The sequence below is a fragment of the Embiotoca jacksoni genome, unplaced genomic scaffold (genome assembly GCF_022577435.1).
Source record: "Embiotoca jacksoni isolate LCO1_2020_lvr unplaced genomic scaffold, fEmbJac1.0.p SCAF_38, whole genome shotgun sequence".
Classification (NCBI taxonomy): Eukaryota; Metazoa; Chordata; class Actinopteri; family Embiotocidae; genus Embiotoca; species Embiotoca jacksoni.
This window is the reverse complement of record NW_027185390.1, coordinates 773,369-795,026: the sequence shown is the minus strand read 5'-3', so window position 1 is coordinate 795,026 and position 21,658 is coordinate 773,369. Positions and strand designations below refer to the sequence as shown.

The 21,658-nt window shown below is 44.1% G+C and overlaps 1 protein-coding gene across 1 annotated transcript in view; it reads left to right on the top strand.

Annotated features, from left to right (window-relative positions):
* LOC138208481 (interleukin-1 receptor accessory protein-like 1-B) overlaps positions 1-21,658 on the top strand; it is a gene marked incomplete at its 3' end in the record, with an annotated part of 158,733 nt that overhangs the window by 59,616 nt on the left and 77,459 nt on the right. The window contains 1 exon segment of the mRNA XM_069166364.1: positions 16,295-16,574. Within this exon segment, the coding sequence (XP_069022465.1) occupies positions 16,295-16,574 (280 nt within the window).

Sequence of the window (21,658 nt, the reverse complement as noted above, 5' to 3'; positions counted from 1 at the left end):
TAGTAGTCGCTCAGCGAGGGGGCCGTATATTCCGACTCAGCAGGAAACTTTGGTTGTTAATCGAAGGGGAATCGTGCGCCGAGGATGTCTGAAAAAAAAACCTCTGCCCGTGTGTGTGTGTGTGTGTGTGTGTGTGTGTGTGTGCGCGCGCCCATGTGCCTATTTTGCAGTTTTATAGCACCACTCCAATCACGGCGTCCGTGTGCGAGTAGATCAGGTGCGCGAGCAAGTGTGTAAGCGTCGTCTGTTACCGGCACTTCTTTACCCAGAATGCTTTATGGCATATGTGTGTAATCCTAACCTGTCCGCCCGGATGAGCGCGCGGGGCGAGCGCTAACGTGTGACGCGTTTGCCTAAAATAGCTCATTAACGACACAGCTTGTTTAATGGAGGTGATGGAGCGGGGCTGCGGGGGGGGGCAGAAGCTCCGTCTACGATCGGTGGCGAAAGTAATCAGATGACACCAACCCCTCAGCGCCACCAGCTCCGTCTCTCCTTCCCTTCTGTCATCCCCACCCACCCTCTGCTGGGAAGGGGAATGCGGGAGGGATGGAGAGAGGCAAGAAACCCTGTCCTGTTACATCATCACAACCCCCAGTGTTATGTGCACCACGATCAAAATTCATGTATTCAGCCTGCCTTCCACTCTTTGGCGGATCACCGAGAAAGAGGCGACTTGTTGTTTTATTAGCGACCGGCCGTCGGATCGAGGCCGGACGCGTGTGCGAGCGCGAGGGGCTGATGCGGAGAGGAGAGGAGAGGAGAGGAGGATGCTCCCGGTAATCATCGGCCAGCTTATTTAGTCATGGTCCTGGTAATCTCCAGCGACCTTGGCTGCTGCCTGGCTGGATGGATTTCCGCAGTGCTGCATTAATATGCACGCAGTTCAGAGATGGGCTCTCAGCCTGTGTTTGAGTCTGTTTTCATCTGTCTCTGCCCTCTCCCCTCTTCCCCCGTCTACACTCGCTCTCCCATCTCCCATCTCCCTCTCTCTTTCCTCTTCTCCCCTTTTTCCTCCCTCTTTTATACATTACTGGCAACCGTCTCTCTCATCCATTTACCTCACCTCTTCCCATACTGTCTATAAAAGAATCACAGACTTCAGGATTTATGATGGCATCTCAATTGGGCCCGGTGTCAGAATTTGGCAGGCTGAAGGGTTTTTAAGGTTATTTTTATGGCATTTCTGCTTTATTAGATAATGTGCTGCTGAGCAAAGACGGCAGAGAGAAATAGAAGGAAACGAGGAATGAGAGAAGACTCGGGTCTTTTGTCAAATAGCAAACTCTTGATATTTACTTCTTATTATTCAGGATTGCGGTTTCATACATCATTCCAATGAAGTTCTGGATTTTCTTGCTTCCCGTCCAAAGAGAGGTCAGATGTCAGAGTTGGCTACAGAACATCAGCCGTGTGTCTTGTTCAGGGACACCGAGGCTAAGCTCACAAATCATTTGGTTGAAATAGTCTTTTTTTTTTTTAACTGTCCCACAACATGCAGCAGAAAAACAAGCGACCTTCGGACAAATGCGACAGGGTTTTCAACTTGGTATACTCTAAAACCAAGAAGACAGTCTCTTTATTCAAATACTAGTGCTTCGTTTCACGTTGTAATTTTTTTTCTGCATAGGGAAGAGGTGAATGACAACTTGTCTACCACATTTCATTTGCGCTGACTTCAGACTCAGACTGGAAAGACAGAAAAAAGTAACGATGTTATGACTGATATCTGAAGTCATCTCAGTCTCATTGCTTTGCCTTACAAGGTTGTAATCCTTTCAGAAGTTCCTGATTACACAACATTTTAAAACACTTTGCCAGGTGTTTTATTAGTCAATGTGTATTTACGCGTACGAGTTTCCAGATGAGACTCGGATCCCGACACTCAGTGAGTACGATTTATGAAATCATTTGTTTCTCTGTCAAAACCTTGAGCAGGTGATTCTTTGTCAAAACCCAACAATGACTGCCTCAGACCTTTTTAACCATTTAACTTAAGAAAAAAAAAATCCAATTATTTTTTTTTTTAATAACATTCTTTTCATCTAATTATGGGAATGAGGTTATTTCATAGCTTTTTTTTTTTTTGACAACCCAAAGTCTTTATCGTGTGTTTTTTTTTTTTTGTCTTGAATCCAACCAAGGGCACTGGCTCCTTGATTTCCCTTGATTACTGCCAGAGAGAAAGTCAAGGGAGGATGAATGAAACAAAAGCAGATTAAAAAAGAAGTAAAAAAAAAAAAAAAAAAAAAAAGGACTCTTCATATTGACGGTGATATCAGAAATGACTGAAATGTGTTGCATTTGCGATCTAGGTAGGCATACTTTACTACTGATGGCTTAACAGCAGGGCTGGTTTGCTTTGATTGATATAGTAGAGCAGCAGTCTTAGCATTTGATCAATATCCGAGCCACTGCTTTCTATCCAGTGCAGCTACCGCACAGATATACTGCGGTTGGAGTTGTTTTACTCCGACCTCGAGCCCTTTCAGACGATATCTGTTGAAGGAGTCTGTGTGGGGGGGAGAAGGAAGCGGTCCATGTCCAAGTAACTAAACTTTGAATGTTTTTACTTTGCAAATATTGCTTTATTAGCTGCAGAAGGACAGTGTAATGTCCCCTCGCATGTTTCTTGTACGTACAAGTTCTTTGTTTACAGCAAGGTCGGAAGATGTCCATGCAACAATCCGATTTCTGTTTTTTTTTTATGTCCGACATCCTTGTCATCATTGGTTGTTTTTACTGCTTTCAGGAGGAATGACACTGACTCTCAGTCATTCATTGGATAACACTTAGAGTGAACGCAGTGAGTGCAATTTCCCTTTAAAAAAAACAACAACAACAACAAAACACAAAAGCTGCCTGAAGACTCAGGATTGAACCGTTTTCAAAGTAAATGAAAAACTCCTTTCGGAGTGAAGTTAAATGTGCTGTGTTCAAGCATCGACTGGATTCATAGTCCACACTCCAACAAACAGGAGGCAGAATATTAGCAGAAAGTTTGGGTGTCCACCTCGATATGAGAAATGCACAGTCAGTCCCAAAGGTCCACAGCGTCAGCCATCATTTCACTGTTCATCTATTGAGTTCCTGTCATTAAGTAGTCTAACTGGGAACAGGGCATTCAACACGATAAACAAGAAGTCAGGATACACACTCTGGGCAGCCTTATTTCTTCTTCCTCTCATGTTGGACTGCAGCCGTACACACATTGTAAACCGGTATATTTGGAGGAATTGTGAAAAAGTAATCCTTCTTTTGTTTGTTTTTTCCGGAAGCTGGTGGCACCTTCAAAAGCCTCACTTCTCAGCGTGCCCACATTCAGCAGCTAAAGTGGGAGCACTTACCAAATGAAAGAGCCAGTCTGAACCGCCGAGGAACAATTGCATTAATTTAGAGTACCGAACCACCTCTGCAGTCATTTTGTTTCTATTGGATTACCCATTGTTAGCTCACTCAAACTTGTGGTTCTCAAGAACAAGCCCACCAAGCCTTTCACTGGGAGGCTGTATATTATTTTGGGGTTTTGTTTTGAAGTTGTCAAGTTAACCGAGCGAGCGGTGCTAATTGGCATCCACCCCTTTGTCTTTTAACATGAAGTCCATATAACGCAGAACACTGTGTATGCATAAACATACAACGATGAGTCAGTGAGTTGAATTTCAGTGACTCGCTCCTTTCCTGAAATAAGAATCACCTTTTCTTTAACCTTTTTTAGCGCTGCTCTACTTTCAGTAGCTCCCCGGTTTCCCCTCAGACGGTCATCCATCTAAAGCAGTGAACCCCGGTTTAATTAATTATGTATATGCAAATGTATGCTCATAGTGCCAGGATCTCCATTTTCATTTCCTTGGCTTTTTTTTTTTCCCCCTTCTCTGCATCTTCTTTCCTTTTTTTTTTTTTTTTTTTCTCCCTCTTCTTCTTCTGTGGCAGCTCCAGGTGGATTTATTGTAAATTCAATTTGCATTAAGGCTCTAATTTGCTGACACTGTGCATGAATACATTTTTTAAACTGTTATGCACCTCAGCACCCACAGCTGCTCACCCCCACCCCCTGCCCCCCCCCCCCCCCCCCCCCCCCCCCCAATTGCTCCACTCCTGCACTCCCCGTGCCTGAACTGTGGGTGCATTTGCAGGGAGAAGATGGGGTGCAGCACACGGTAATGGAATTCTTATACTAAGCTTCTAATTGGAGCAGAACAGGATGGCTTATTTTGAATCAGGAAAATGAACTGCTTGTTATCAGCCGCTTGGCTGAGGGATAAGGGAATTGCAGTTTGTGTGTTGAGAGAGTTTTTTTTATGTGTGTAATGAGTGGAGCATATAGCCCTGTTTGTTTGTGTGTGTGTGTGTGTGTGTGTGTGTGTGTGTGTGGCTTAAAGTATGCCTGTGTGGTTATATAACAAAAACACAAAAAAAAGTAGCTCAAAATGACCAGATTGGGCTAGTGTTCATCTCTTATTTAATTACTTTCATAGTTGAAAGTGTTTCTGACCTAAATACAAGCACTCCCTGTTTGCACTGTTTTAATGTTATTCATTTAGAACTTGCATTCATTTTTATTTATTTATTAATTACAGGAGGGAAAACCAGTGAAATGAAAAATCTGTTCTCCTCTGCTTTACTTGCTTTGGGATGGTCATTCGGAGACTTTTTGGAACCGCTTACACTTACAGTAGACCAGCTTTTAATAATTCGTTATCTGAAGGCTTGCAGTTTGACTGCTTTAATAAATGACTCCCTTGTCTCCCCTAGATTTACAGTATTAATAAGTTAATGTGTGATTTTTCGAGACTTGCTTTCTTCCACAGTCTGCACTATAATTGGAGTTGCAACATTAGGAGCTCCCAAAGGTAAAATGGATTTAAAGCGGCTTGTTGTAGACGGTTAGGTTGTGTTCAGACTGCAGGCAAATCGGATGTTTTTTTTGTTTTTTTTCTCAAATCAGATCTTTAGGACTGACTTTCCGCACTGTTAATTGCAGTGAGCGGATCAGATTGGATCATCACTAGCCTATCCGCATGGGTTGCTGTGGCAACCACGCTGGTTTCCAACAGGGAAGCTGCCGGCACGGAAGCGGCATCAGACAGTTGATTTTTGGCTTCTGTTTGTGGACTGCTGTTAACGTTGTCCTCTACAGCGTGGAAGTCTGTACTTTCTAAAAGCGCTCTGCTAGTGGTAACACAGATTCTGCTCACTCTGTCTCTCTGAAAAGGATATTGTCACCGTGTGTCTCATTGCAAGTGATGCAAGAACTGCGTTTTGGATCCAGGTTGCAAAAATCGCACTACATCTGTTTTTTTTTTTGCTGTTCAGACTTTAAAAATTTTTTTTTTTTAAATCACCCTCACAGAATCAAGACTTGACAAAAATCGGATTCGGGCTGGCAGTGTGAACGAGTCATCTTCAGTCTGGAAAGAACTTAAAATGCTTGACACAGTCGCAGTATGTCTTTTGCTCCACGAGTTTAGATTGATCAGTTCCTCTTGTTATTGATAACTTCAAGTCTTGGCTTGGGGAAGGAGTACCAATGAGAATGTTCTTCTTCTGCTCAACACCATGCATCAGTATCCAGCCACGACCTGCAAGCCCTTCAAATCTTCTTCAATAAAGTGCCTGAATAGTCCCAGAGTCTGACATTTAGATTTTGAAAATGGTCCCTCCATTGCCCTAATAATAACTTATAAAAACTCTCACACCTTTTATGTGATGGATTTAGTGGGCAGGATGGATCGCTTTGAAGTCCCAAGGCTGTCAATGATGACTGAATGATCCATTTTATTTTCTTCAGAAGAAGAAAGTCAAACTTGGCCCTGCTCCAACTTTGAAAAGTATCAAAAGCAACCAAAAAAGCAGATTTTACCATTTACCTGTGACATCTGCATAGTGTAAGTCTCTCGGGCTGAGACCGTCCTCTCCCATCCGAAAAAAAAAATGCAATTAAATCAATGGACGTGCCAGCAAAGCCGAGCCAAAAATATCACCTCCGATGCAGAAATGTGGAAAAAAAAAAAAAAAAAAACAGGCATCGGCATTTTCAGGAAACATCTCTCCCAGCTGTCATCACTTCCCCATGTCACGGGCTGAGCACTGTCACCGAGAATGAGCGCAGTGCATCATATTATCCAGTTTGTAATTGAATTGTAGCGGGAGGTGGGTTGGTAATCAGTGTACAGCAGGTAGTTTTTGTTCCAGTGTTTGACAGTAATGTCCTCTAATGGGACGCTCTGGCTCTACTCTTGTTCCAGGCCACTAGGTTTCCCTGGATCTCCGTCTGCCTGCGGGTGTGTGTGTGGATGCAGTTGCGTGCCGTTTAGTGTGTGTGTGTGTGTGTGTGTGTGTGTGTGTGTGTGTGTGTGTGTGTGTGTGTGTGTGTGTGTGTGTGTGTGTGTGTGTGAATGTAAGCATGCAGTTTTTTGCCGGTGTGGTTTTATGTATCTGCAAATGTGCTGGGCAGAAACGGTTAATTCTGCTGCTCCCCCGGCTCACCTTTGAATACCTTTCAATATTCGTGAGTTTCCGAACACACTCGACCTTGAAGACATATCCGTCATGAAACTGAGTCAGCGTCCACTGCTGCTGAATTATCGGCGATTGCCTCCAGTGATTTACAGCCCGGACGCCCTTACTCGTGTGACTTTTTGGGGGACATTAGTGTCCTTGCTGACCTGAAGCTTCGGATAATTTCTCAATCATAATTTCCCTCCTTTGTCTTTGAACTGCCGGCGCAACCTCCCCTCGCCCTCACCCTCCCGCTCTTGTGTTGAAGAATTGAATAGCTCGGAGATAGAGGAAGGGTAAAACGCCGAGACGGAGGAGGAGAGGGAGCGTACAAAGGCGGAGGGGGAGGGGGGGAGGAGAGAGCAAGAGATGATGCTCTTGTAGTTAACAGTGTGGGAAAAAATGAGAGACAAAAAATAAGGTCAGAGTTGACGTATGAGAGCTGACGCCGGCGCTCATCAGGACGGCACCCACTTGCTTGCTTTGTTACATATTCTCGCCATCTTATCATTTCACAGACGGCTGGCGCAGAGGCTGATGTGACAAGGCTCCCTATCCATCTGGGCACGCTCTATTTTCACCGACGCTCATTTCGCGGGGGCACCGGAGCACAACGCCCAAATGGTGTGTCGGTGTCTGTAGTGGACCGGCGAGGGTCTGAGTCACCGGCTTAGCGCACCCACACCGCCATGATACAGCACCGAATAACAGGCTGACAGGGCTGCCAGCGGAGGCAGCGCGGATTGTGTGGCCCGCTCTTCGTGTGTGTGTGTGTGTGTGTGTGTGTGTGTGTGTGTGTGTGTGTGTGTGTGTGTGTGTGTGTGTTCTCTCCGTGTATTTTGTACCTGTGTGGGTGGGTGAGAATGTTTTGAGAAAAAAAAAAAAAAAAAAAGTCTCATCCACACTCTCGTCCTATGTGCGCAGGCATGTCTGCAATGCAGTATTTTTTTTTTCAGGAGTCAGTATTGTTTGTATTGTGTATCTCGACGCCTTTCCCAAGACCGTTAGATGAGAGGGGTGCTCGCGCCGTGGGGAACAGAAGAGTGATTTTCTGATTATATAGTGCTCTCTCTGGAGGACCGACCCCAGCCACAACAGGATCCCTTTTTGCATCTGCTGCTTTCTCAAATGTACCTGTGAAATAGGCAAAACTTGGAGTAAACATGGATACGAGTCCGTTTTCGTAGCTCGGTTCCCCGGGAGTATCAAAGCGCTGTTTGGGAGACATAATCTCCTCCTTTAGAGTCAGAGTGGAAGTGGATGCTGAAATTATGTGATGGGGACGATGAGACACTTAGTCACATTTGGGTGTATACAATGGTTGGACAATGATGGATTTTTCCTTATAAACCTGTATACTATCAAGCATGAAAGGGAAAACAGGCGTAATCACCTCTGTAGAGTTAAACAGGCTGATTTACATACTGCTTTGAAGAGTAATGTGCTCTGCAGTTCCGCTTCTTACGGAGTCAGGAGTTTACCTGCAATACTGCATCCCCGTAGTGCCCTAAAGAAAAGGAAATCTGTACAACATGTATCAGCTATTTTTTTTTTTGTCACTTAATGTTGTTGGTTTTTTTTGTGCTCTTTCCAGGGATTCAGTCGATAACCACTCGATGAGAGCTTGAGGTCTTTCCCAATAAACAGCCCCCATCACGACATGTGGTTTTGCGCTTCTCCTTTTTAAATGAACATATTTTGGCTGGTTAGCAGGAGCAGTGATAGTATTTGAACAAAGACAGGAGCGCTGCCCAGTCTGACAGAGATAATGTCTGTAAAGTGTCCTGCAGGAATCAGCACTGAAGTGGTCTCTCACTGGATCACCCCATGTGCAGAACTTTGCAGCTGCAATGCATTTCAAATAGCGAGTCAAAGCTTGAAGTGTCATCGACCCACAACTAGCTTTGCACACGCAAATATCACAAATATCAGCCACTGTGACCGGTGCCGCTAATAACTTGATAACTGCAGACCGGCTTAGTTTGCAATGAAGAACTTTGCACGTGTTAACTGGACGGTTCATATCTGTTTGTTGGTCCACACGTGCAGACGCGTGCTGCCGCCGTAAACTGCAACGATACCCGAGTCGTTTTTTTTGTGTGTTTTTTTTTGCCAAACCACCTTTACTGGCGTGTGTTTATTTTCCGCTGCATCTCTCTCGGTATTCTCTTCACTCCGAGCGGTCCACCCCGGCGAACTCGGCACCGTCCCCTTTTTCCCATCAGCTGCCTCCCCGCGCTTCCTGTCCCCATCAGCATTTAACCCGTGATTGGAGACAGCAGGTGCCACTCTCTCCAGAGGCCGCGTCCAATGAGCGGAGCCGAATCAGATGCAAAAAAAGGGAAAGTCTGCAAGATTGAGGGCAATGTTTATTTTGCGATAGGAAGAAAAACTGATTTTATTTTTTTTTTTGCTTTTTTTTTTTTTTTTGCTTTTACCAATCACATACGAGTATTTGCATATAAATAACAGCCCCGGTGGCTGTCAAGGAAGAGAGGGAGTTGGGAGGAGAGACAAATGACAAATGAAGATGAAGTGTCATGACAGTAAAGTACGGGCGAGACGGAGAGAGATGTTTTATCTGCTGGTGAGGAACGGTGAGGAGGATGGGAGGTAAATGTCACTGCAATCATTTAATAAGCTGGGCAGCTGGAGTCACCCTGCAAAAATATCAATCTTTTCATCGACATTAAATCTCAGCTTTTTTCTGTAATTTCTCAGAGGAAGACAGAATTATGCTGCATAGGAGTTTATTTTACTTGAAATGTAACTTTTCGGGAAGTGGAAGGTGGAAAGGAGGAAACTTGACTCGACTTGCCCTTTTTGATGAAATGTAATTTCACATAACATGAACATTTATTTTTGGCCCTCTGCCCTCCATCCAGATTAATTCTTAGCCCTTCGCAGGGAAGAATTTGGGCACCCCTGATCGAAACCTCTAAAGTGCTGAAAATATTTGCACACGTACATTTGTCTGCTAAATTTAGCCACTCCTTGATTTTTAGCACACAGACATGGCACGGAGCTTTTTCAGATGCATCTGTCACAAAAAGTGGAACTATTCCTTTAACTTTTTTTTTTTTTTTCCCCTCCCCCCGCGCTGCCTCTCGGTATGTTTACAGAGCGCTGTTCACACCCAGGTGGTTATAGATTATCCTTTATGTCACCATATGGCCCATAACTGTGGTCATTTTAGCATTTGCACTTCCTTATTGTTGCACCGCCATTACACCGGCAGTAGAAGGCCCTTCATTTTCCTCCTCCAATTTTATCAGTGTTTTCTTCACACGCTATGCCCAAGTCTGCTTATTGTTCCAGAGATTCTGCGGTGTGTGTGTGTGTGTGTGTGTGTGTGTGTGTTTGTGTGTGTGTGTGTGTGTGTGTGTGCGCGAGCGTGCGTGCTCTCACGTGCAGAAGGCCACAGCTGATTGCTTTATTGGCTGATGACTCATTCTCTTTTTCAACCTGCTGGAGGTACTTCAATCATGCAGGTAATCTTCCCCTCGCACGCTGGCAGCCGAGAGGTTACCTTTCCCACACATCAGGGCTATTTTCCTCTTAATTGAGACCCACTCTGCTGCGACAGCGTTTTCACAAGGTGGAAAATGGCAGGTCAAGATTTCAAGACATCTCTCGCTCTCCCTCCCCCGTGCCTCCCTCCCTGCCTCCCTCGGCAAAAGCGGCTGTGAAGTTGATAAGTTCCTTTAGGGATCCTGGCGCCAGTCCAGCTAAGACACTACGCCCCTCGAGGGCAAGTAAAGGTTGATGTCGCGTCGCCACACAGACTCGCCCGCGCGTGTAAATGCGAGGCCAGACTTTCGCGTGTTTATTCAATCAGGCCCGGGCCTAATGTATGCACGCCTTTCTGATTGAATTACACCGGGGCTTTTATGGAGAAAAATACTAGTGAACCATCTCCTTGAGTGCTTATGAGAGAACAGACACTTTGTCGGAGTCTCTGCGGTGACCCGACTCAATCTGCATACGATTACCCCTCAGCAGACCTGTAACCCAATTTACGAGCTGATCACCTCCTCTCCAGACGGAGCACACGCTCACTCTCATGTGACAGTAAAATGGAGAAGGAACACGATGACATAACATTTGTTTAGCTTTATTATGGTGCCCTTTAAACCAAATTACACTTGTTTTTTGTTTTTTTCTCCCGTGTGTTTACCGGCATCGAGGTCACATCTGCGCTACATCTTCCCAGCCAATTGCACGTACGGTTTATTTCTTAAAATATATTTTAGAATGCCCTGCTTTATATTTTAGATACGAGGGAGCTCCACTGAAAATGGCAAATTAGTTTCCATGCAGCTATGCTCTGATGCATATTAAATCTAGAAAAAAAACTGCTTCTGTAGTTAAGTGGGAAATTCCTTGAGGCTGATTTCCGGTGTGATATTTTTCAAAGAGAGGGTCAAAGTAAAACAGGAAATTGTGCTTCAGTGAGAAGGAAAACACCTTGAATTATCGTACGCATCTGCTGTTGAAAGTATAATAAGTAAAAGTCTACTTTGCCTCAACCTTGATTTTTAATATGCAACACTCTAAAATTTGCATTTAAACCTTGGGTGTTGATATTTACAAATGCAGTATATTTTTATTTGAAAAAAAAAATGCATCTATACAGCCAATTACCTCTGACATTGAACAGGTTTTGATTACAAGCCTAAAAGACGGATGGGGAACGTTTTACGAATGGGGCGCCGGTCTTTTTACACAGTTGGACAAATGAGACAAATATGACTGACGTGAAAACAAGGCAGGCTTGACAAATGGCCCTGTCTTTGTTTAATGGCGTGGTTAAGTCAGAATGCGACTGGAGGACCCCATTTCGACGTGTCAGCGAACGTGGCTCTATTAAATCCTGATTTCCATGCAGAGTGACATGTAAACATTTGCTCTGCGATCATTTGGCAAAACATGACAGCTGACAGTAACCAGTTACCGGTTTTTTTGTTGTTGTTGTTGTTTTTTTTCCCAGCTGACGGACAGAATTGTTCGGCACACTCGGAGACGGCGACCGAGGGATTGCTTCCTTTTTTTTGATTTACGCGTCACGGGACTTTATGGGCGTAGCGCAGCCGCAAAAAGCCGCCCGTGTCGGCCCCGGCCGCCGAAGAGCCGCCGGAGTTGTTGTTATCATTCAGCAGATTGGCCAATTCCCTCCCCAATTGAGATCCAGCAGAATGGAAATCTGGTGAGCAGGGAAAATGTTAATCGAGTTCAATCAGGCTCTGTACCATGTTTGTTTCCTGCCAGCAGATTAGGCGGAATCCCGGCCCTCACTTACTGAAATGAACGATAACCCTCTGTCAAAAGTCTGAAACGGGCAATTTGAGCATAGGTGGAAGATAACACGTCGCTGGTGAGCTGGGAAGCTCCTTGCGGCGGCGTTACAGAGAAATACAAAGAGAACTTAGAAACAGTCGGGCCAGAGTTCAGCCTTGAAGGGAAATTAATTTAGAATTTCTGTTGCTTTTATTTTCTTTTAGTTCTTGGTTAAACTGGGGACACATTTTAAACTCACTGCAGTAATTGAATGCCTTTAGGGGCTTTTAGAGAATCTGTAATCTGCCAGTAATTTCACTGTTGAACAAACCCAGTGTTGTATGTTATTTATGTTTTCAGTGGCAATCAATCAGCCATTTTGCTTTTTATCCCATTTGTCTTTATTATCAGATGTACACTGCATGTTATTAAAGTAATTGTAGTGTCCTCATTTAAGTGCGTGTCATTTTATGTTTCACTGAACCGGCTATTGGTGACACATTTGTACTATTTGGCATGATAATATGTACTGTATTGTGGAAGCACATTTCTGGCACCGGGACAACATCAAAATAACTCTTTTGAAGCAATTTAGTCTCCTCGTTCTCATTTTGTGTGACTTTTTTCACAGGGAATATGTTCAGCTCTAAAAAAAAACAAAAAACGAGCGGACCGAGTGTTTATTTTGCGGCGCTGATGGGAAAGGCAGTGACAGAGCCAAGCTGTTCGATGTTTGGCAGTGAAGCATTTACTGTGTATTTTCTGGTACCAGATCCAGTCTCTGCGGCCAAACTAAAAGTACCGCTGAGTAAATTTGTCTTTTTCTCTTCTGTCTGGGCCGGCGGAGAAGGGGTTAGAAGGGGCAGAGACCGGTTCAGTGGTCAGCTGGTGAGGTTTCGAGGAAAAGCAGAGTCCTCTCATATGTGTCCCAAATACTCTTGACGCTTTTAGTCAAATAGTTCCATTACAAACACTTGACTTCGTGCATTAATACCTCGTGAATCATCGGTGAGTCACGTGATTTTAAAGCCACGATCTAACGCATTCAACGACACACTCATTTTCATTCAGGTCAAAATTTCTACTCGTCCAACACTTCGGTTTACGTTCCAAAAACCTGCCGGGACAGAGCTGCCGGTGTGTCTGTGCTTCACGCGGTCGCCATATGCGCGGCGTCTCCGTCCTGCACATTCGTGCCGTGTGTGTGTGTGTTTAGGAACCTGACAGACTTATCCGAAACATAATCTGTTACTTCACGACCACTGCCGCGAAACTAATCCTCCACGTTGGATCTGCTGCGTGCCGGTGTGACCTCTCACCCTCTCGCTGTTTTTTTTTTTTTTTATTAGTTGTGAGAGTAGAACACTTCACCGTCTCAATTAGGACACATGATTAGAAGTGAAACCATCTTGGCTGCGGTTGTCTTACCTTAAGCCTTCAAGTTATTATCGTCCACAAACTAATTAGCGAGTTCTCGATAAGCGAGGGTAGACCCTTTGTTGCCATAGCAACAGTCAGACTTAATCACAATGAAAGGATTGTGCTGTCGGGCAGCTCGCGGAGCACACGGCGCCTTTCTCCAGCGTTTTGTATTTGCTTCATTTTGTTCCTAGTTGTTCACTTTTTGTACAATTTAGGTTGTATTTTTCATTGTCTTGCTCCCAGGTACACAGATTTAATTGAGAAAATCAAAGAGGTTTAGTGGGCCATGTCAAAGCGGTGCATCTGAACGCAGCGTTCGCAGGCTCATCAAAGGAAAACGGCAACTTTTCGTTGCAGATTTAGGATCCGATGAAATCAGGAAGGTGCTCTGCTGGCAAATGTCAAATGACTAACGGCACCTTAAATTCATTTAACGCTCTAAAGCTGTACGTTGTATTTTTGCATCTGTGGCGATCGCTGTGCCCATGTTTCTTTAATCTGCCCCGTTTTCCGTTTCCTACTCTGTTTCAACAACCTCAACACGGATGAAGTGAACTATTACTGAACCGCATACCAATTAGCTGATGAACGGAAATGATTCACCGATCGGGCGAGGCAATCAAGCGTGTGCAGATTAAACTCTTAAAGCCCTTCGTTCCTAACCGCTCTCCGCGCATGCTTTTTCTGCGCTGGCCCACATGCACCGAGTTTGACTCAATTTTGACGGATTGACACAAATCTCTCCCTGCAACTTTTTAGGCAACTGATGGATCTCACGCTGTTAAACTCCACTGCAGCTCCCCTGGAAATATTTCTGCGTGACATTATGTCGCCATCATTTTTCACTGCCTCCTTGAAACGCTTTTCTTTTCTTTTTTTTCACTTTTCTCCGGTGTGTGAAGGACCCACCAGTGCTGCTGCCATTCACAGCATGAACCTTACAGTCCCACACCGTACAGTACAGTATCATAAATCAGCATGGCTAATCAATTCCCTGGCAACAACCCCTCCCCCACCCTCCCACCCCACCCCCCGTCCTCCCACAGTTACAACTGCCTAACGCACCACACCTCGCTGATTGGAGGGCGACTTGCTTCTTCTTCATAGAAGCTCAATTAGCGAAGCCTGTTGAGTCTGAGACAGCTGTGCTCACCAGCTGTTTTTAAAGGAAGAGCGACGCAGCGAGGTGAAGCGATAGAAAAGAGGATGTCAGAAACAGGAACTGAAGAGATGTGTAAAGGAAGGTGAATCAGGTAGAGAGCTTGTTTGTGATTCAGCGTGGGCTCCTTTTTGTGTTTGTGGGATTTAAGACAAATGGCTTGTTAGTGTCTGAAAAGAGCAGCGAAGGTTTGGATGCAGGTTTATCTCCTCACAGTACAAAGAAATCTGCTAAAGCTTCTGCGAGCTCGGTAGATACGATGTGACACGGAACAATCTGGGTAATTATTACTGTCGGTATCGGCTTTTAAAAGCTAGAAAACTATTTAAAAAAAAAAGTTACTGCGACCGTAGTCTTTTCCATAGTGTGCCCGTGACCTGAATCAAAAGGCAAGTTCAACGTCATCAAAGTCCACACACTAGCTGTTTTAGAGCTTTCATACCAATCCCATGATCTTCATCAGCAGATGGAGTTTTCTCTGGTTTTATGGTTTTGTTGAATCTTCAATGACATTTTTTTTAAGACCTCTGTCAACTTTATGTTTTCCTGAGATGAGATGATGAGAAAACAAAAACCAAAAGACCTTTGTGACTGTTGAGAATAACAGAAATGGAATTGAATTCTTTAGAATGTATAATCCCATTCTTCAGGCTGTTGGTATATTCATGTCTGAGCGCTGTCTATTGTAAATCTTTGTCCATGTTGGGATCCGGTAGAAAAGATGACTTCATTTTGAATTGTGCTATGTGCGTGCATTGATCTGATCCCCTGTAGTAAACCTGCTGGTTTGCCACATAATATAGGTTACCATGGTGACTATTCCCCAGTTAGGTGCGAGCCAGTTTTGTGATACCAGAAACCCCGAGCCTCCACTAACTGGCTAACACCGTAGTCTTGCTTTGTGACACAGGCCACAGTTCACCTGAGTACTTTTTTTTTTTTTTTTTTCTTGGGTGAACCCCATTTTCGAGTACCAACCGAACGTGTTGCTTTCTTTGATTGACACACAGACGGTTACTTTCTGTACCTCTGTGACTTTTTACACAACTCACTACGTGTGAAAATATCAATCGGCAACTCGAGTTCATATAGTGTGTGTGTGTGTGTGTGTGTGTGTGTGTGTGTGTGTGTGTGTGTGTATTTTCACTGAACTTGGTAAGGATTAAGTGTCAATTTAATATCTGCTGTTTCTCATGAATCTCATACACACCTGAAGATGGAAAATAAGTCTGAGCATCCTATTCTGAGCATGAATAATGCAGTTATTATACAATCCTCATAACTTTTTTTTTTGACTGACAGCTGGTGGGCTTTATTAAATGTCTTAACAGGAAGACCCCTATTGCTCAGCGTTGGCATGTGCATTGGCACAATATGAGACAAGTTACCCCCCCCCCCCCCCCCCCCCAATTATACGACAGCATTTGAAACCGGAGCTTTAGTCTGATAGCTCCAGGAAATGAATGCAGACTTACAGCAGCTTCTAATTTTCTCAGGTCAAATGTAGTTGAGTGCCATCACTGCCATTTAAACGGATATTGATGGTGGCTTATACAGACTTTATTGCCGGTAAAATCAATTTATGTATGAGTTGGTGACACACAAATTAAATATAAATGCAGTGATGTTTGGAGGTAAAGGCGGGGAGGAACGTGTGCTGTCTCAGCAGCATATGAACACATTATGAATACACTTAGTCGTGCGCTGTTTTTTTTTTTTTTTAAATTTGCTATTAATTCATTTTCGGAAGTCAAATCTTTAAAGCATGCACATGTAGGCCCGCTTGGTTTTTGTGTTCTTGTGAAACACATATAGGAGAAGTTGTAAAAATGTGTCCTGCGGGGAGAAAAAGAACGTCTTGATTGATTGCGGCAAAGGAAAATATCCCATTTCATTTTTTATTAAAACATTTTTTATCTTCTCTTTCTCTTTCAGTGGAAGGCTGCACAGACTGGTCGGTGGACTACCTGAAATACAAAGTGCTTCTGGGGGAACCTGTACGGATTAAGTGCGCTTTATTCTATGGATATATCCGGGCCAACTACACCCACGCGCAGAGCACGGGACTTAGCCTCATGTGGTACAAAAGCGCGGGGCACGGGGACTTCGAGGAACCCATCAGTTTCGACGGCACGAGGATGAGCAAAGAGGAGGATGCCATATGGTTCCGACCAGCGGAGTTGGACGACGTGGGATACTATTCCTGCGTATTAAGGTACGTTTTTCTACCACGGAGACGTACAATCTGCTTCTAGCTTCATCGCTAAACATGCAAATTGATTAGATGTGGACTTTGTTAATCCCACAGTGGGTAAATAGTTTTTAATTGTTTTTGCCACACACCAGGCATTCATGAGAAACTCTTCCACCAATTTTGGGATTATTTTGCCAGCAGTGTCTGTAAAATAATGAAGTAAATAACATTTTCTGAACCCCTGTGGGCACAAGTAAAGCTGCGTGAAAGTCCTCCACTGTTGATTTCTAATGAAGTCTATCATCTCTGGCCAAAAGTGCACTGGTCCTCGGTCCCCAGAGCATCGTCGAACAGCACGAGTGCCCCCTCTGCTTCGCTTTATATGTTAAATTATTTCTTTATTCTCCTCTCGGGGACAATCAGCCATTAGGTGCAATTGGTGAATCCATAACTCTTCGGCCCTCACAAGTCCTTCTTTCTGAAAACAGCGAGGAGGGAGATGAAAAAGAATGGACAGTAATTCAGCAGCGAAAGATTGAGGAAAGGGCTGCGAAGATAACGGGGGGGAAAAAAGAAAAAGTAAGGGTCTCGCGCTATCTTCCTTTTCCACTCGCCTTGATGGTGGAGGTAGACAATTGTTTGATTTATGAGTTCCAGAACGTGGTAAAATTTCTGGCTTCCTGGACGTTTTCATTAACACTGAGGGTTGTCCGTGGCGAGTCAGAAAGAAAAGGCAAAGCCGCTGCCTCGGAGCCCATAACCGCGTCTTTATTTGACAGAACAAGGGGAACTTTGAAACACATCTCCCTCAAAGATAGGAACGTAATCTTTGTAGATTTCAGAGGGATCCACAGAAACGTTCATATTTTACCTTAAACACAAATGATTCAGTTACACACATGAAAAGAGGAGGAATAATGTGCTCTTGAGCGGTTGCATTCAGCACAGGTTTCCTTGTGTTTCACAAGCTCGACTCTAAGAGGGTTCGCCCATTACTATTCAACACCATTAGCGCTCTCCCCTTTGCTGTGGCAGCCGCCGTGAATAGAAACGGGCAGCGCCAATCCAACAATTCTCTATTCAGTGACATTGGCAGCATTTTCTGGAGGTAGACAATCAGTCAGCTCAGAGTTATTGTGTAATCACGCAGAAAGTAGAGCCATGAGATTTGATTTGGACGAGTACTGTCGCTTTGTCGCCAGTCTCAGCCATTCAGAACCAAATTAAGGGGCAACACTTATTTGCCCATCGTGGAGAAACAACAATAGTTGTGAATACGGGGCGCTTTTCCATCACAGCACGTTTCTGTCTGCAGGCATTTGACTAGATTTGCTTTCAGCAGATTTTAACTGCGTTTTTACATTCAGGAATCAGCTCACTACTCTTACTTAATACTTTCGACTTTTAATCATTGCCACTCAAAGAGATTGTTTACAAGCCTCGCTTTCATTTACAGTGCCAACTTAGATGCTACAATCAGCTCCGCTGTTGCAGCACGGGGCGTTCGGATCTACAGTATTAAAGGAGACAGAATATTAAACCCATAAACTTAAAGATACCAAACCGATTGGTCTGGTGATAATTCTCTGTGGATGCGCCAACATAAGTGACGTGGTGCCATCTGACCATTTGTTAATATTAAAATATTGATGCTTGGATTTAAAAAAAAAAAAAAAAATGTACTTCATTGGAAAGTGTCTTTTGAAGACGTAATACCAAAAGTTATTTTGAATTTAAAAAAGAAAGTTAGAACGACCTGCACCCCAATATCCAAAACTTAAAGGGGAAAACGTGCATTTGTCACAAGGTGTTTACTGTCAGTATTGCAACAGCTGAGTTGAGGAAATTGACTGAATGGTGTGCAGAGTTGCACATGCTCGATTATATAGTAATAACTTATTAACCCCAAAGGGCATTTTCTCTTGACCGGCTCATTCGTCAGCGGCATACGGTGGCTTTTAACAGGGGGAGGGGCCTGCTTAAAATGCTTGGGGGGTGGGGGGTTAGGTTATTGTATACTGCATGTGTGTGTGTGTGTGTGTGTGTGTGTGTGTGTGTGTGTGTGTGTGTGTGTGTGTGTGTTTCCCATGCTTAGTTTAATGCAGTGTTCTGAAGTGCTTAGCAACGCATCAAAATCGACCACACGGGACTATCAAATTAGAATGATTTATAGTCCTGTATTAGCATATAGTGACTTCTGTTGTGTGGAGTTACATTAATAAGGCCGGGGCTCTGTCTTGATGACGGACAGTGGAGCAATGGATTCTGGGAAACAGACTTGTCATTGCCGTCTCATACAACATATAAACTAAAACAGACTCTGGAGAAAATGTCTGACAGTGCCACTGCATTACATTCACTAGTACGTCAAGACATTAACTGAACAGTTGTTTCTCATACCCACATGGATGCAAGAGAAAAGGAGCAAGTGTAAAAACCTGAGCTATTTGGCGAGAGCCAAATCGTTCCGTCTCGCAGGTTTTGAAGGATCTGTTGCTAATAGCTTTGGGCATCTTCGGAGGTCCTGTAGAGTCCGGCCCTCAGCAGGTCGAAGCTGTTTCAGCGTCACGCCAAGGACCCACAGGGGCGATCGTCGTTGTATTGCACCGTGTATATCACACGATGTGCTGCCGTGCTGCTTTCCAGTGTCAGAGATTAAAGAGAGACACTCTAAAGTACTTTTACTGTAATAACTCTCCAGCTATTTAAAGCTTTTAAAGACTGAACCGTTAACCCGGAAATAGCTCCCAACCACGCTCGCTTTTGTCGCAATCTCCTGTATTTTTTTTTTTTTCGCTCTGAGGTTGACGACGTGTTAAAAATTGCAGGAATGGATTCATCCAATGTTACAACCATATCGCAGCTTGTTGAGCTGTTATGTCAATGTGGCTCGTTTCAATTCCCAGGTGCCGCAGCCAAACCGGAGAATTGCTCTTCTCTTTTGTCTCGGGAGCGTGGGTCCAAAAGATGATCGGCGCTCGCATATGTTAACATATTACATTTGGATTAGGCTCTCGGCAGTGTTTCCAGTTGAGGATCCTCACCATTTGAAATACGAAGGGTCCTGGGGAATTAGAGCACTCTGCGGTGGAACGAATGAATCACAGCACAACAATAAATCATCTCTCACTGGATACATTTCATACTTGAGCACACTGTAACAATTCAATCCCACTTACTATGGGCTCCCGTGATGTTATTGTCTCAAAGCAAGTATTGATAGAGACCAGTGTATTCAAGAATGTTACGCACGAATGTTGGAGAGGAGCTGGTCCTCAGACAACATCAGACATAATCTTTCCTCGGGCTCATGTCACAGTATTCTGACAGTATTTTTTTGTTGTTGTTGTTGTTGTTTGAGAATCGGTGTGGTGTAATGAGGGAAAACCTTAACTCAACTACGGAAATCCTAAAAATAAGAAAATGTGTTTACTACACTCACAAATTGCTGTTTATTTTCCTTCAAGTGGGCGTACTTTACCATTTCCCCCTGCATATGAAATTAAATTCAAAATTAGAATGGTACACAGTTTTTCGACAATGAACCTGTGTTTTGTTATTTCACACGTTTCTGCAATTTAAGTTTCTGTTTTCGACTTGTGAAGTCTTGTTTCCGTTTACTTGACAGAGTAAAACACTGTCTGTTGGATTGGACGTGCCATATTGCAACATATATCAATTGGAAAAATGCTGATTTCAATCAGGTCTGGTGAGATTTCATTTTAAGGCAGAGTCAGATGTTGAACACGTTACACATAAACATACACGTCTGTCATTTTGGGTAAAGTATGACAGGAAGATGTTTTGTGAGCATATTACAGATTATGACAGAGACGCAGCTGCACTGAGAACAAACACAAACATCTTAATAATAAGTTTTGCAGTAAGTAAACTTTTGAACTGAAAAGCAGCTGGGAAAGAAATGTGCTGACAGAGTGTAGATCAACACAATTACTTCCAATTCAAATCATCGACTTTCAAGTACTTTCTTAATCAAGAAGGCTGCTTATTTATAGTTTCTGATTCATCTTCATGTTGTTCCTTGTTTCATGATTTGTGGCAATTCCGTGAAGTCTCGCAGCACTTCAGTTTCTCATTTATTTGAAAAAAAAAAAAAATAGGACCGAATATGACATTAAATGGCCTGCGGAAAGACTATTTTTGCTGTTTGAAATGCAGTTCGTCAGTTATTACATCATTTATATTTTTCACTCTCGCTCGCGCACTCTCACACTAACGGGTGCATTAAAAAAATATGCTGGCTTTGCCCTCATTTCATATGTTACATTAGGCCCTGTGACTCCACACTCCTGGCCTTCCTACCTCCCGTGACGCACACGCACAGAACCGACAGTGTGCTCACCGCATCTTTGCGGATCTGCTCAGCTGCTGTTAAGGGTGTCAGAGGGCACCGTTATACACAAGCGCACACTCGCGCGCACACACACACACAGACCAACACAAACACGACATGTCAGTTCCCTGCTCCCCTGAGACTAGCTGCTACTGACAGGAACTTAATGTGCCTCCAATCTGTACGCGAAAGCGGGCCGACGTCAACGCGCGCGCACGCTCGCACTTAACATTCGGAGCATGTACGCCTGTAACGGCGACTCCCTGGGATTCTCTCTCGCTCGCACGCGCAGATCGACACGCATTAGGAGGCACACAGCGAGGGAAGCGCTCACGCCGCATACGGCGCAGGGAGAGGAGCAGACGAGCCGAGCTGCGAGTCAAATCGAGGTCAGCGCTCAGCTGTTTCAGATGTAATACCCCGAGGAACTCTGTCGTATGCAGAACGAAAACATCTGCAGTGGCGGAGTGTGTCACTTACTGTACAATGACAGAAAACACACTCACACACACACACACACACACACACACACACATAAGCAAGCCACCAGAGTACTCGGAGGATACCGCTAACTCCCCAGCACTGCTGCATGTGTCTCTGTCAGCCTATTAGCATTACAAATTTGTTAATTCCTGCTATTTTAAACTGCGCTGACAGCTGAGACAGTTTAGTAAAAGCCGGTATCGCTAACATGACAGGAAGAGGGGAAAAAAACAAAACATGGAGGAGATGTTTGGAAATGGTTCACCAG